Source organism: Cololabis saira, chromosome 12, assembly GCF_033807715.1.
Source record: "Cololabis saira isolate AMF1-May2022 chromosome 12, fColSai1.1, whole genome shotgun sequence".
Classification (NCBI taxonomy): domain Eukaryota; kingdom Metazoa; phylum Chordata; class Actinopteri; order Beloniformes; family Belonidae; genus Cololabis; species Cololabis saira.
Genome location: NC_084598.1, coordinates 19,104,111 through 19,119,857, shown reverse-complemented (window position 1 = coordinate 19,119,857; position 15,747 = coordinate 19,104,111). Strand labels below are relative to the sequence as shown.

General features: G+C 41.3%; 1 protein-coding gene across 7 annotated transcripts in view; it reads left to right on the top strand.

Moving 5' to 3' along the window:
• tmcc1a (transmembrane and coiled-coil domain family 1a) overlaps positions 1–15,747 on the top strand; it is a 55,917-nt gene that overhangs the window by 2,888 nt on the left and 37,282 nt on the right. For 2 of the 7 annotated variants that reach the window (XM_061735864.1, XM_061735865.1), the window contains 2 exons: positions 11,576–11,621; positions 11,966–12,908. In XM_061735864.1, the coding sequence (XP_061591848.1) occupies positions 12,219–12,908 (690 nt within the window). In that variant the 5' untranslated portion in view covers positions 11,576–11,621; positions 11,966–12,218. Of the gene's footprint in view, positions 1–11,575; positions 11,622–11,965; positions 12,909–15,523; positions 15,744–15,747 lie in introns of those variants that run through there. The other 5 variants (XM_061735869.1, XM_061735866.1, XM_061735867.1 and 2 more) reach the window with 5 other exon arrangements.

Below are 15,747 nucleotides of genomic sequence, written 5' to 3'. Positions count from 1 at the left end.
TCAAGGTTTATAACAACAAAATGATGCCAAACAAAATTCTGTTTTAAAACATCATGGTTTCAAATTAGTGGATTATAAAACCAAAAATATGCATTTGGCAGATTCTGGTTCAACTCAAAAAAGGATATACACATATAGTTGCAAATTAGATTTTTTTTTAAAACAGGATTTGCAAATTGTTTAGTTATTTTAGTGTCCAAACCAAGTTCAAGTTAGCTCCTATGACACGGTGAAACCAAACTTGCTGTCAGAACTAAGGCACTGCTAACTATTACATCAGTGTCATTTGTTTCTTTTTATTTTGTCTAACAGCCAATTTGGTTTATGATTATGTAAATATATATATTGAAACACGTTCTTTTTCTCAAAAATTCTTACAAATCTTATTGTGATTGGCCGAGACATTGATAAAATAATACTTGCGGTTTATCTGTATATCCTGGCGTGTAAAGATGATCACCACCATAATCATCACTTTATTCAGTACAAATCGTGATGAAGCACTAATGCTCATGTCACTTTGACCCCCCAAGTGATTTGCCAATCTTCCATATTCTAATGTTGGTTTTGTTAAATTGTATTTTGCAGTTTTGTTTCTTTGTTCCTTCATTTTAGCAGATCAATAACAGGGAATTCAAAAAGATTTAGGTACCGGTAACCTGTTTTTTGTTGTTGTTTTGGAGCTTCATGATGTGAAGATAATCTTAACATTCTTGATCCAACATTTACCTCCATTCTCATGTGTCCACCCATGACCAAAGATGAAACAAAGTTTGTATCATCTTTGCTGCTAATTATATAACTGAGGACAGACTGGCTTTGTTTTTCTTCAGCAGTACTGACTCCCACACTTCCAGAGTGAAGGTGAGATTCCTTTATAAAGGCTGTGGTTTCTAGTGGCAACGAGCTGCCTGCCTCTCTCTGATCCCTACCAACAGAAAGGAGGCAGAAGGAGCACAGCACAACATAAGTCTGAACCTTTAAACGGAGCTAAGGCTCTTGACCCATGTTCTGGTTCTCTGGAAAGCGCCTGGACACAATTTGTGTTGTAATAGACGCTAAATAGATAAAACTGCATAGAAAATCAAATTATTTAAGTGCTATCAGAGTTTATGCTTCATAAACTCTGGGTATCAGATATAAATCCATCCTTGTACTGTATTTTATTTTTTGTTTAAGTTTATGGAGGTTAATGTTAAGAACTGTCGTTTAGTTGGCTAATGTTTCACCAGTGTTCATGAGTTTGATTTTGCAACGAAAGACCTGCTTTGTTGCTAATAATGCTACTAATCCTCCACACTGGGATGGGAATTTACAACTTCTCATTTGGGGAGGCAAAAAATATCAAACAAAAAACACCAGAGAAATGGACTTGCAGGTAAACAAAAAAGAATCCCAAACAAATTTGTGAACATATTAACTTTAAAACAAAAGTTTTTGCTTGCTGTGATCCCCTCTTCTTTTCATTAAGATTTTTCTTCCTGATGCACTTTGCATGCAGCCGATGGGAAAAAGAATCAAAGTCACCATTTAGTGCATCAAAGTTTATGTACAGTTAATACGATTTTGTCAATGTGAATTAGATTTAAAGGACTTATGGTGGAGCAGCTGCTGCTGAAGCATTCCATTAGTTTGAGCATATTTGTGCATGGACGGTAGATTTTTATTTTGATCAATATTATGTGTCAGAAATGCTTTCTATTCAGAAAATACCATAAGTTAAATCATATCTCTGTTTTAGTTTGATGATGATGTTGTTTTTACAGTACATGGTGAACATCAGAAGGGTGATTATAATATATATGCAGTTGAGGAAAAACATTATCTTGCAGCTTAAATCTTCTCTCAGAATGTTGAGTTGGTTTTGTTGAACCATAGCCTACATGCTGAGCCCAGAATCAGACTGGGAATGCAAAGCTTAAAGAGCAGAGCTTGGATGTTCTGATCCCCATTAACCCCTCCAGCAGGCTCGCGGAGTGTGTGGTTACCCGAGATCTGACTGAAGAGTTATTTAAACAGGCGACACTGCAGATGATTTATATCAGATGGGGTAAAGTTGTTCTCACCTGCTGGAAACAAATGCCTCCATAGGCTGATAACCTGGCAGGTTTCTCTTCTCTGATGTGCAAAGTCTGCATTAACCCTGACATGCGTTACCTTTCCTATTTTTGCTGGCTGTGTGCCCTCAGCACAATCCCTGGTCTGTGATTTCAGCTGATGTGTAGGTGGTTTCCAGCCTGCTGACAGTTGGTGATGCCTGGCCAGAGCTGGTGGAATATGAGCTATATGACCACCGTTAAAACACCCGTTAGACTAGTAAGTGCGGGCCACTTTTAAGAGCTTGAAATATTTCACATACTGCTGCTCAGTGTCCTTTGGGAAGTCCCTCATGAGAAAACCTGTCATACAAGCAAGCAGCAATGGAAGACAGTTCTCAGTACTTTCACTATTTGGACACATTCAGTCTGCACTCAGTGTGGGAGTTCAGTTGTAGTCAGTATGTAGCAGTATCAATGCTGTGCACATGTAAATTATTCATCAGGACACTTGCTGTGGTGTTGAGCACAGATCCAGAGGTGTTCCATAAACAAGACCTCAACAGTAAACACAAAGCTTTTTCCAAGAGTTTGTTCAACATACAGCCTAATGATTAATTGTCCTCAGGTTTTTTGTTTTTGTTTTTTATATCAGTGACTTGCTGTCTAGGCTTGGTCACTATGCAACACCTCTGTGCAGCTTCTGCGTCAGATACTGAGGTGATATTTACAGCAATGTACAATTTTTGCAGATCAGTGCGACAATTCTCCTGTTTTCAGACAGTGCTGGGTTCGGTAGTCTGAGACGACACATTTGTTTTAAACCTGATATAGAATTTGCTGTGTCTGTTATTCCCTTTGTCAGTACATGCTGAGTTTTTACATTTTTTCTTGGCCATGTTTGAGACTTGCTCATCATATTGATGATTTACTAAGCACGCCAAATTAGCATGAGGCCCAAATCATAAGCAACACCAGTGTGTACAGCTCTTTGTTAAAAATCCAAATAATGGTATGATCCATAAAAAAGACTTGAGGGCATCTTTGCAGAGCCTCTACCAGAGGTCTTTACTGTTCTAGACTCCAACCTGTACTGCTTTTATGCACTGGCCCTGATCTGCCATTTTTAGTGGCTCATTGCTGTCTTTTACACCAGTCAGAATTATGAATTCTCAGTTTCAGCTTCTCCTTTAATCTGTGAGTAGCAGATGCTGTGCACTGGACTTAATCTACTACCATCATTCTCCTGCAATGATGGTTGTTCCTCCTTCTCTTCACACGGCAGTTCATAACTGTGTCCATCCTCTGGATGTATTTCTGTATATCTTTATTGTTTTCATCCTGGATGTTGGCTTTTCTTACTACTGGCACAAGACATGAACGAGACATGTATGGACTACAGAAAAATCTGATTACTAAATCAGATTAGTTGTGAGGTGTGAGTGAGTTTAAGTAATTCAATTGGAAGTAACTTTACATGTTGCCTGCTACAGGTCCCAAACTACACACGAGTATGAAGTGTTCATGCAGCTTCCAAACTCTTCTGAGACTTGAGGGAACATGTGGGAAGCCCTAACGGGGTAGACTCCATCACACAACCCACAGGGCCCAAAGGATACATAGCTGATGACCTGGTACCACACATCCAGGTTGCCCACAGTCATTATTTCTTTTTTTTTTTTTTTTTTTTTTTTTTTTTTTTTTTACCTTGTCTGCACACATATTATTGATTGATACCATGACGGTAGAAACCAAAAGTGTATATATGTGCATTATTACTATATGTAATATATACATATATATACGCACACATATGCGTACACATACATAAATATACACATACAAACCCAGTGTTTTTTTTTTTTTTTTTTTTTTTTGGGGGGGGGGGGTGACGACATCCACTGCCAATCCAGGAAGCAGGAACACACGGAGACACACGTCAAGCACTGGAAATCTGCAACAAAAAACCACAAACAAAGCACGAAACCGGCACGGAGCCAACCAAAACACGAACAGCAATCGACCTAAATCTTGAGATCTGATCGCAGTCTGAGCTAAGCTACCGCTACCTAAACCCAAAAACTAGAGAGCCAGCATGCAGGTGAACAAGCCTGTGTGTGTGTGTGTGTGTGTGTGTGTGTGTGTGTGTGTGTGTGTGTGTGTGTGTGTGTGTGTGTGTGTGTGTGTGTGTGTGTGTGTGTGTGTGTGTGTGTGTGTGTGTGTGTGTGTGTGTGTGTGTGTGTGTGTGTGTGTGTGTGTGTGTGTGTGTGTGTGTGACCCCACAGAGGGGAGAAGTAGGAGGGAGGCAACCCACCGCCTGCGAGGCCCCCCCCCCACCCGGCGGCGGCCGAGGGGGCCCGCGGGCAGGGCCCGCGGGCGGGGCCCCCACGGCGCGGAAAGAAGCAGCCAGGGATCCCGCGGCGGCGGACCGCGACCCAGGCAATCCCCGGCCACCCGGTCCGGGCCGGACACGCGGCCAGGAGGCCCTCACCCTTCAGGCCAACGACCCCCACCCGGCAGGGGGCCAGCCTGCCCGGAGAGAGAGTCATTATTTCAATCAATCAATCAATCAATCAATCAATCAATCAATCAAACTTTATTGTACAATTTAAAAAGTTAAAACAGGGCCCGTACCCCCCCACCCCTCACACAAACCCCACTCACCCGTATACACACATCAGACACATCATAATAATTAAAATGTGGAGTTAAAAACAAAAAACGGATGAGCACAGAGGGACCTCAGCGGAAACACGACCTTACGGAGCCATCTGCATCGGGATAGGGAACACCAATCCAGCCATCCCACCCGTTAACAGGGGTCGTCTCCGCCCCAGACGGGTCGAAGAGGTCCAACATCATCCTCCCACTGGAAGCAAGCCGGACCAGCCCCGCCGCACCAGTCATGGGGGCATAGAAGCGGAAGGCCGCCCACCATGGGTTTTTGTATTAACTTTTGGAATTAATAAAACAAAGGCCAGTACCAGAGGACCTCGGGGTCCGCGAGGGTTGCTATGGTAAAAGTAGTTCTGCAAGATAAGCTGGCCCAGACCAATAAAAACCACTAGAAGAACCTGAGACACACGGGCAGTGATCTTAAAACTGGAGTAATATGGGCTTTCTGGTCTTCGTCAGCACACGTGCTGCAGAATTCTGGAGCAACTGAAGGTGTATATGCTTTTTCTGGGAAGACCCAAAAGCATGGCGTTGCAATAATCGATATGACTAGAAATAAAAGCATGCAAAAAAAAAGAAAGAAATAAAAGCATGCATTAGCATCTCCGTGTTGGCCAGATAGAGACACGGATGGGCTCTGGCTATATTTTTAAGGTGATGAAATCTTTTTTTAACAACCTGTTTTATGTGAGGAATAAACCTCAGCTCAGAATCAAAAATGACACTTAGATTTCTGACTTGTTTTATTGGATTTAGTGATAACGATTGTAATTTCAACAAATGTTTCCCTCTCTGGGCCTCACGACCAATTTTGACCAGTTTTGTCCTGGTTGAGCTGAAGTAAATTTTCTGCACCAGGATTTGATACCTTGGATACAGTTAAAAAGGGCATTAATTGGCCTTGTGTCATCAGGAAACATGGCAATATACATGTACATCAGGAGACATGTATATATATGTCTCCTGATGATATCACTGATGGTAGCATATATAGGTTAAAAAGCATGGGGCCTAAAATTGATCCTTAGGGCACACCACAGTTTATTTCACAGATCCTTGAGGAGCATGTATCCATATTTACCATAATTTTCCGATCTGTGAGGCAGGATTCGAACCATTTGAGGGTAGTCCCAGAGACACCTACCAGGTTCTTAAGTCTTTTTAAAAGACTGGGGGGGATCTACAGTATCGAAGGCTGCGCTTAGATCCAATAGCACTAGATTTTTAGAGTCCAAATTACAGTTGAGATCCTTACATATCTTAATTAAAGCTGTCTCTGTACTGTGGTTAATCCTAGAACCAGATTGATATTTCTCAAAAATATGGTTGTTTGTTAAAAAAATCATTCATTTGAATAGAAACAAGTTTTTCTAAAATATTGCTTAAAAATGGTCAATTGGATGCTGGTCTGTAGTTATTAAGAACATCTGGGAACAAATTGCTCTTCTTCAGTAGGGGCCTAACCACTGCTGTTGTAAAAGCAACAGGAAAGACGCCTGCCTGAAGAGAAACATTTACAATATTTAAAAGCTCATCTTCAAGAGATCCATAAAGTGTTTTAAAAAGTGATGTGGGAATAGGCTATAAAAGGCAGGTAGTTGTGTTTACTTGGGGAAAAACTCTACCAAGTGTCTTAGAATCAACCAGAGCAAAACCATCCAGTGTTTCCTCAGTTAAAAGCAAGCCTTTTTTATTTAAAATAGTCCTCTGTTCTGATAAAATTCTAGATCTAATGATAGGGCTGTGCGATTAATCGATTTTAAATCTAAATCGGATTTATTAATCAAAATCGATGTTAAAAAAGGAAAATCGGAAAATCGATTTTCCTTTTTTGCAGCTGGCTGCATTACAGACAGAGCTCGTCTAGTCATCTTGGTTTGGTCAAGAAAATTGTAAATGTTGTCACTTTACTAAACTCAAGGAGGATTAACAGTATCTTTCAATTGCACTTCATTCCCAATAGGGAAATTTGTTTGCTATTTTTCTTTAAAAATAAAGATAAAATATTTTAAACAATTTATTCCATTGTCTTTTGTAGTAAAAAATCGAAATCGAAAATCGGGTTTTCAGAGAAAAAAATCGGGATTTTATTTTTGTCCAAAATCGCCCAGCCCTATCTAATGATATCAATTTTACTCCCATTTTTCCATGTCCCTACTTGTCAGTATTACTGAACAGCATTTAAATGTGTAAGAGTAAATTATTGAGCATCATGGTTATTTTTTTCTGTTCCTGGAAAGCTGAGCAGCTGAGCACAACTTTGACATCAGGGCCTCCCTTTGGGTTTCATCTTGCACAATAGTGTATTGTATCCAGCAGGTAGTTCTCTGTACCCGCTGGACACCCCCTCATTCAGACACACTCTGTGCCTGGATTGAACCTGATACGGCCAGGCGAAATAACGCTGTGGACTGTCGGATGCCTTTGATCAAGTGTGGCCTCTTTCTCGTCCTCTCTAACCCTCTATCTCTCTTCTCTCACTTAGTCACTTTCAGCATCTGATCGAAAGAGTTGTCTTTTATCACACTTTGTGCAGTGTGCTGAAGTCATCTCCTTCACTGTCCCAGCTGACACAACTGCGCTATTATCTGCCTCCCAGCCACACACACACACACACACACACACACACACACACACACACACACACACACACACACACACACACACACACACACATAAATACAATAACGATTGTCCCTGTTTCCTGGCCATGCTGTCATTTGGCAGCTGCTGAATGAGATATGGTCCAGTTTCTATCAGTAAAAGGCAGCACACTCAGACACACATATGTAAGTACACGTATCCTCACTATATCATTTTTATAATTACTCCTTTGTTTTTTTTCTCTCACATTTTCTGTGGCTGTCTGTTACAAGTGCACACACATTTGTGCATGTGCTCAGACACAGACTTTTACAGACCGAACTCTCTGGCCTAATTCCACTCTTATTGATGTGTGTCTGTCAGTGAAAGAGGCATAGCACAAAGAGCATTGATGGGCCTGTGTGTGGCTCAGAGGAAACAAAGAGCAGTTTATTCCACGCCGGTTCGCAGACTCTTCTGGAACACTGCATTGACTTGTTTAAATTTTTATTCATAATTTGAGTTAACCAACTGTATGTCCAGCGATGAGCAACATGGTTACTTCAGGGTCAGAGGACACAGGCCAGATTGATTTTTATTTTAAGCTGGTCATACCCTCTGCATTTTTTCCCCCCTCGAGTTCGAGTACAGAATTAAATAGAACTGACAAAAAGAGGCCATAATTGCATTACTGTGCATGCTGAGAACATTCTGCGATTAAAGTAAATTTGCGTGTAAAGATCAGAATCCTTAATATAGTGATGATACAGTTTATTCTTTCACCTTCTGCTGGCATACAAATGTTCTGCTTTACCTGTTTAAGCTGTAACCTTCATCAGTAGATTCATACTGTGGCGTAATCCCCTTTTAGATAATCACCTTATTTTCTTTGGTGTTTCATCATTTTAATGGATGTGATTTTAAAACATGATGAAATTCTCATGTCTGTCATGTTAGTTCTTTGTGTGATGTCTTAGACAATATAACCTCCTTGTCGGGATGAAGCTGTTGAAATGGCACATAAAAAGCAGGAAGATTGTTTTTAATACTCAACAAAATAACTTTGCTGTCTTTGATCTGTCAGTCCAAGAAAGCTCTGCCTTAATGAATGTGGGATATTTTAGTTGTACTAAAGATGTGTAGAAGTTTTATCTTGTATTTAGACAACACATCATGAAAGCAGGTGAATTGATGTTTAAGACCTTAATGGAATGAGTCTTTGAGTTATGGACAATGATATGCGTGTGTATGAGAGTTTTTTCTCTGAGGGATTACGTGAGGATGACACAGGTCGAGAGAGGTCGTTGTCCCCTTATTGTTTGTCATTTACCTTTGACTGCATTCTGACTTTCTGAAAGACATGCTGACTCACGAAGACTGTTGACCCTGCCTGTCTGTGACAGTGTTAATCTCTGAAAATCATTGGTAGACAGAGAGTAATAGACCATAAAACATCCATCCCTGTTGATCTAGTACCCTGTGTGCAAAAAAAGAAAAACAGACTGTATTTCCTGCTCATTCACATTAAGTGAAAGGTCAGGTTGATTTCATTGTTTCCACTTAATTCAAGTAAATGCTATGAGCAATATTTTTGGGGCTTTTCAACATTAAAGCAAAATCCCTTTTTAGACACAGATGTTACATTGCTAGCTGTGCTGTCTTTTGAGTTAGTCAGTACTTGGTAGGTATTTCAGGTCAGAACAGGAGACCTGTCATTTAATATCCATCTGGTGTTTGTTCAGTTGTATCACCACTTCATCAAATTTGATCACCAAGACTGAACAAAGATGCAGGAATACACACGATGTCTGACAATAAACTGCTGTTCTCTAAAGGCTCCTGAAAGAGGATTTGGTCTGGATATAAAACCACAGGCAATCAAGAACACATCCAATCCAGTGTTGGGATCAAGCAGGGGATGAGTGAGGGGATTTACTGAAATAGAGGGAGGGTTGGGTACGGGAGCTGAGACAGCACCTCAGGTTGAGCGTCACCACTCACCAGGGCTGAAACAACAGCATTGTGTTACTCATAAAGAATCACTGTTACTTACTGGGCCACAGTGTGATCAATTTAGACATGGATCCATCATCAAGTAAGAATGTGGTTTTGTTTAGACATGTTTATGCACATTTGGTCACTATCTGTTATATAGTGATATGTATGGTCGATTTGTCTATTTTACTTTAAGTAATAATTTTCATAACAAATAATACAAAATATCTGGATAATTACTTTTTTATAGCAGAAGCTATAAACATCCACATGTGACCATTACACTCTGTTTTGTATGTTCAATACAACCTTTTTGGTTAATTTTTATTTTTTTTTGTAAAATGATTAAACCACCAACATCAGAGCATGCTCTCCTGTTGGCTCTCCTTTAATGGACTGAACCTGATTTAAACCTTTTCACTATTTGGCCTGTAGCAGTTGCATTGAACTTCTGCTTACCAGTTTGAAGAAAGTAAAAATTGTTGTTTTAATTTGCATGAACCATCTTTTTCTTGTGATAGGCAGTGTTGGCACTGCCAAAGGATGTAGTAGCACTGAGAGCAGGTGAACAGGTTCACCGGCAAGTACCTTCATGCTCAATCCCCATTTGTTTGCTGTGAGGCTTCTATGACCATGTGAATATGTGTGTGGCTGCAAAAATTATAGTTTGTGTGCACTTTCCCTCCCTAGAATTCTGGATGTTGCAATCTCTCTCTTGCTCCCTTTGTTTTCATCAATGACAGCAAGTATTGATACTGCAAGAAGGCTTGGGCTGATTGCCCATTTGTCTGTGCACCCTATCTCTGAGGGGATCAATTTTTCATTTAAAAGTGTAACTTCATGAAAAAAGGACTTCACTTTTAGAACGTTAACTGGGTCACTTTTGCCACTTACTGAATTTGAGGAAGTGGTCATGAATGTTGTGTTAGTATCCTTACATTCTGTGATGCGGAAACCCTCGTCTCCTGATAGTGCTGCAGGATAAGGATGCTTTGGTGGAGTGTAAATGAGCTCCTTAAGGACCGAATACAGGTGCAAGCACACACTGATCACCCATAACATTGTAACCACAAGCTTTGTATACAGCTTTATATATTTCTGTCACACAAATCGACCCACTAGAGCATTGTCCTTTGGATCATATGGCTTTCAGTTGGACCTAAGGCAGTGAATCCTATAGAAGAGCCCTCGGTTTTGGATCTTGGGATTTTCAATGCAGGAGGAACCCCTTGGGCTTTCTGTCTAGTTGTTTGTAAGCAGTTTATGCAGCGTGGTTAAGCGTGTCCTGCTAGAGGAGGCCTCTGCCAGTGGGGAGTGTTGTTGCCATGCTTGTATGCTTGTGGTTGGTATCAAAGGGAAATCTTAGCAGAATAAGGTACAGTATAGTTACAAGATCAGTGTGATTCACTTCAACACTAGAGGGCACAACGTTGTGCTGTACACTACACGATTTTTGGCTCAATATGCCCTGCATTTTCACTAAGAGGCTCATTTTATATATATATATATATATATATATATATATATATATATATATATATATGTGTGTGTGTACACAAGTACTTTGCCAAATATGACGTGTATTTCAATGTCATTCAAATGCTACAGTTTTTTAACCTTAATAATGTAGGTAACACAGAACCACCTCTCAACATCTGTCACTTTTGAGTGAGACTCGGTTCGACAACTTTGTGAATGAAAAAGTTATTGCTGCAGAACATGAAAGTATATTTATTAATCTTTGTTGTCTTTATTATTTTGAAGATTTGTGTGGCCTTTATTGTTAGTGGTGACAGGAAATGGGGCAGAGACATAGGCGGAAAACACACAGCTTAAGGGTTTGGACCTGGGCCGGCTGCACGAGGACCGTAGCCTCTGCACATGAGATGCCTGCTCAACCAAGTGAGCAGTCTGGCATTTCAACTTTGTTGTCTGGGAGTGACTTGCTTTGGCAGTGCCTTGAGGGAAAAACAACTGTAATGAAATCACTGGCCATTGCTATTTAGGAGGTTGTGTGCACAGTGAATTATTGAGCAGATGAGAGGAGCAAACGCCTTTGAACTGTCATGAATCATTTTGAAAGATAACAAGGAAATATGTGTGCCTTGAATCCTGTGTAATTACAGTTATCTGTCTTTGTCATTGTCAACAGCATCAAATGGGTGTTTTCTTTTCTCTTTTTTTGACGATGAAGCTTGGTAAAAGAATGTATCTTTGGATGACAAAAAGTGATGCAAAATTACTTTTGTACCTTGAAAATATATCATTTTTTTCTCCTTCCTCAGGTACGCTAGATGAGTGAGTTACACTAGAATGGCAGCTGGGATGATGGTAGGTGTGTTTTCCTCCTTCTGATGTGAGTCTGTAGCTTTGTCCTTCAGTCACCCCACCCCCTCCATTTCATTTTTTTATATGAGCTATCTGTTTTTAGTCTGTACAAACATCCTTACTTTAGAATGAATTCATACTTCATCTTTCATAGTTTTGTCTTACTAGCTAACTCGGATCCAGCTTGTTTGGCTTTAACTGCATATATTTGATAACGACACACTGGGATGTTTGAACGCTGGATTATTTACATGAAACTTGGTCACAATTTGAATTAAAATTAATGATCATTAAATTTAAATACTATTCCAGCCTCTCATAATCCATCTTCTTTCTCTTTGTGTCAGACCACAAAGGCAACTTGTTCCTGAGTCAAAGATGCATGCTCCCAAGTTGGATCCTTCCCCTGACTGTGAATGGCCTGATCCAACCCTCCATCAGAAAATCCCATCTTCACTTCCACTGTTCCCTACTCCACTCTGCTATCCTCTGTTCTTCTTCTCTTCATTCATTGACCTAGCCTGACCCTCTGCATGCCTGACAGTTAGAGAGGGAGGCATAAGCAGACTATTTCATTGGACAATTCATCCCTGCTTTTGTATGTGGTGTCAGCAGGGGGGATATATGTCACATATGCAGCAGGGGGGCAACAGTGAAAGGCAGCCAGGCAGGGTGGGCCCCAGTTCAGGTCCTGAAGCTAGAGGAGAGACAGGAGGTTTGCACGGCCTGGGATTAAGAAGGGCCTCATCTCACTCAGACTACACGTCTTTGAGTAAGATGAGCCAAAACACCAAGGAGAGCATGGGGGTTCTTGGCCAGGGCTTGAAACAGCTGTTCCAGCAGCGTAAACGCCTCTCCCTCTCTCGCTCGACCATGCCTTCATCATCTTCCTCCTCATCTTCCTCTGTGGTGTCAGCAGGTGGTACCAACCCCTGTGCCCCTGAGGACATTTGGGCGTCCAGCTGTCCTGACTCTGACCGCCTCTCTGCTCCTATGGTTCGTTCTACAGCTGGCAAGGGCTCAGGCGCTGCAGGCATGATGAGGCGTGGGACCAGCCTGCAGAGCCGACGCAGTAAAGGATCCGGGTCTGGGAGCGGAGACCGGGATCCACTTCTGCGAAGTAGCCCTCAGGCTCCTCATCGCCGCTACACCCATGATCCCCAGCAGCATACCAGCCGCCCACGCTCCTCCTCTACCACCGACACCACACCCAGCAGCCCTGCCCTCGGATACACTGGCGGGGATGTGGGACTGTCATCTGGCTACCAGTCTACCGAAGAGACGGACAGAGTAAGTGACAGCAGCCTTAATCATCATCACTACACAAGCTGGTCAGTGTGTCCTTTACTGGCGCAAGGCCTTGTCAATCAAAGCAAAGGTTCACCTTGCTGCTGATGTATGGTAACCTTTCCTGCTGCCTCAGCTGTGCATACAAGGAGAAAAACCCCCGTCTGTCATTACTGCTGCAAAACAAATGTTGGGTGCCCATATCGACATAAATACAGGTTGTACTTGCTATAATCACTCCTGTTGATAATATTGGCCAGGGCTGGGCGATATGGACCAAAAGTCATATCTCGATATTTTCTAGCTGAATGGCGATACTCTATATATCTCGATATTTTTTCTGTGCCATAATTGGGGTTTCCCCCAAAGCATTATAGCATAGCATCTCTGTTAGCTTCATTTTTTTCTGAGGCAAACCCTTAAAAAAAACAGTCAGTTTTAATACAAAGCCTCGTGCCAAATGTCACACAGGTAACTTTATTAACAGAGGTCTGCACAATATCAAAATGTATAAAACAAATGAAATAAAAATAAACTGCCTGCATATAGAGAATAAAAATGCTTCTTGAATAAAATAAAACAAATATCCCTTTCCTGCATAACAATTAAATTAAAATACACTGTGCAATTAATACAATGTAGACAGTAACAGGCAGACTTTTCCACTGAGGTTGACAGTTGTGCAAATAACAAAACATTTGTGCAAATCTCAAATAAAACATTCAAGTCAATTTGTCACAAAATAAGCTATATCAAAATCATTAAAAAAAAAATTACAAAAATGTTTTTTTTTAAATCGATATAAACGATATTGTCTCGTACCATATCGCGTTTGAAAATATATCGATATATATTAAAATCTCGATATATCGCCCAGCCCTAATATTGGCTATAACTTTATAAGGAAATAATTTCCATAATTTTCCAAGAAAAATGATGAAGGACAAAGTCCAGCAATTCATCTCACTCTGTGTGAGTTTTATTCAACCGACTAATTGATTTAGCTTTGACTTTGAATTATTGTTATCTCTTATTTATTTTTATTTTTTTTTGCATTGGGTCAATGCTTTTCCTCCATCACCTACTGTATGTTAGAAGTACACGAGGAAGGGATCTTGGCAAAGTTTCTGCTACTGTAAAGGATACATTCATTCATTGCCAACCTCAGTAGTAGATTATTCAGTGTTCATAAAATCTATCTGGAATACATGGGATTCCTGCACAAACTAAGTTTCTGGAACAGTGCTTTTTTTTTGTTTAGTTTTTTTCATCCCAGTTCCATTAAGAGTGGTGTGTATTGTGCCAATAACCTCAAATTAAAATTCAGATTTCATTTTTACCACCTTTGGCATTCTAGTGAACAGTTGCGTGTGCGTGCCAGCAGAGGTCGCTGTCAGACCAGACCACTGTGAGCGACGCTGGGCATGGTTCACGTGGATGTGGTGTTTGCATTATGAGCTAATGCTTGTTGGAGACTACACTGATCTTTGGGTTCATGATATCATCAGTGTCAGAGAGAATAATGTTTGGCTGTCGTCCAAATCTCACCAGCTGTAAAGATATCCACATCAAGTAACTGTTTTCTTCAGTGAATTGTTTTTAACAAGGTTTACTTCTCATTCTTAATTTGTATGATGTTATATATAAATTTGTGAATGACATCACCTGGGATTAACAGAGAGACATTTGAGCTTCATTAGTCATGCCACCGTTTTAGATGAGCATCAACCTTCCCGTTTTCGCTGAGATTAGAACCTGCCTCACTAGCTAACACCACAGCCTCGTCTCAGCAACAGAGCAGTGTCATTAAGGTGATCCAAGTGGTCGTCCTGGTTACCCGGAAACTTGCGTCAAGCAATCTAGATGTATGCCCTGGTTATGTTGCTATAGTGACTCTGTATTCTGACCTTGAGGGTGTAGCATATTGCTGTTACAAGAGGTTGAGGGTTGAATAGCTTTGAAGATGAAATTAACAGGAGCTTTCTTTCTTTCTTTCTTTCTGTCTTTCATTCTTTTCCTTCCTTCCACCCTCCCCTTGGCCCTGCGTATTCCTCTTTCATTTCCCTCACTGTCCCCCTCCATCTATCCCTGGAGAGAATTGATACAAGCAGTCAGCTGGTCCCTCCTCCTCTCCTGTTACCCCCCTCCTCCTCCCTCAGTCTGTACCAGCACCTCCTCTTTTTCACCCCACCCTTCAGCTCAGTGACAGGAAGTAGGCAACCTTACCTCGCCCTAGATGAGTTCAAGCTGAGCTCGAGCCGTGTGTGAATGTGCTGCAAGTTTTGTTGTCAGAGGAGGATGTGGAGGGGGCGTGTGCAAGCGTGAATGCAACACCTCAGTTTCATCTGTGCTACACATGCTGTGTCTGTGTGTTTACCCCAATTGATTTGTGCATAGAAAGCCATGTGATTGTGATTGACTGTAGCTGTGTAAATGTGAGACAGTTCACCTCGCTGTGAATACGAGTGGAGGGCAACACATCTGAGCTTTCTTTATCTCCTCTTGGTTTCCTCCCTTTACACCCCCCCCCCCCCCCCCCCTGTCCTCTCTCTCTCTCGCTCTCTCGCTCTCTTGCTCTCTCGCTCTCTCCCTCTTCCTTGTGTTTGCATAGTAGAGTAAAACAGTGTGGACTAGAAATGTGTGTGCACATCGATGTTTGGAAAGGATGGCAGAGTATGTGCCTTTAGCATGTGTGTGTGAATGTGGAGTGTACTGTATGAGGCGCTGTGTACTTTGGAGGGGCATCAGCAGAGAGGAGTAGATCAGGGGATCCAGCTGTGGATCAGTCAGGCTGTGAGGATGGTGCAGCGCTTCAGTCTCCGTAGACAATACTCCAAGGTAA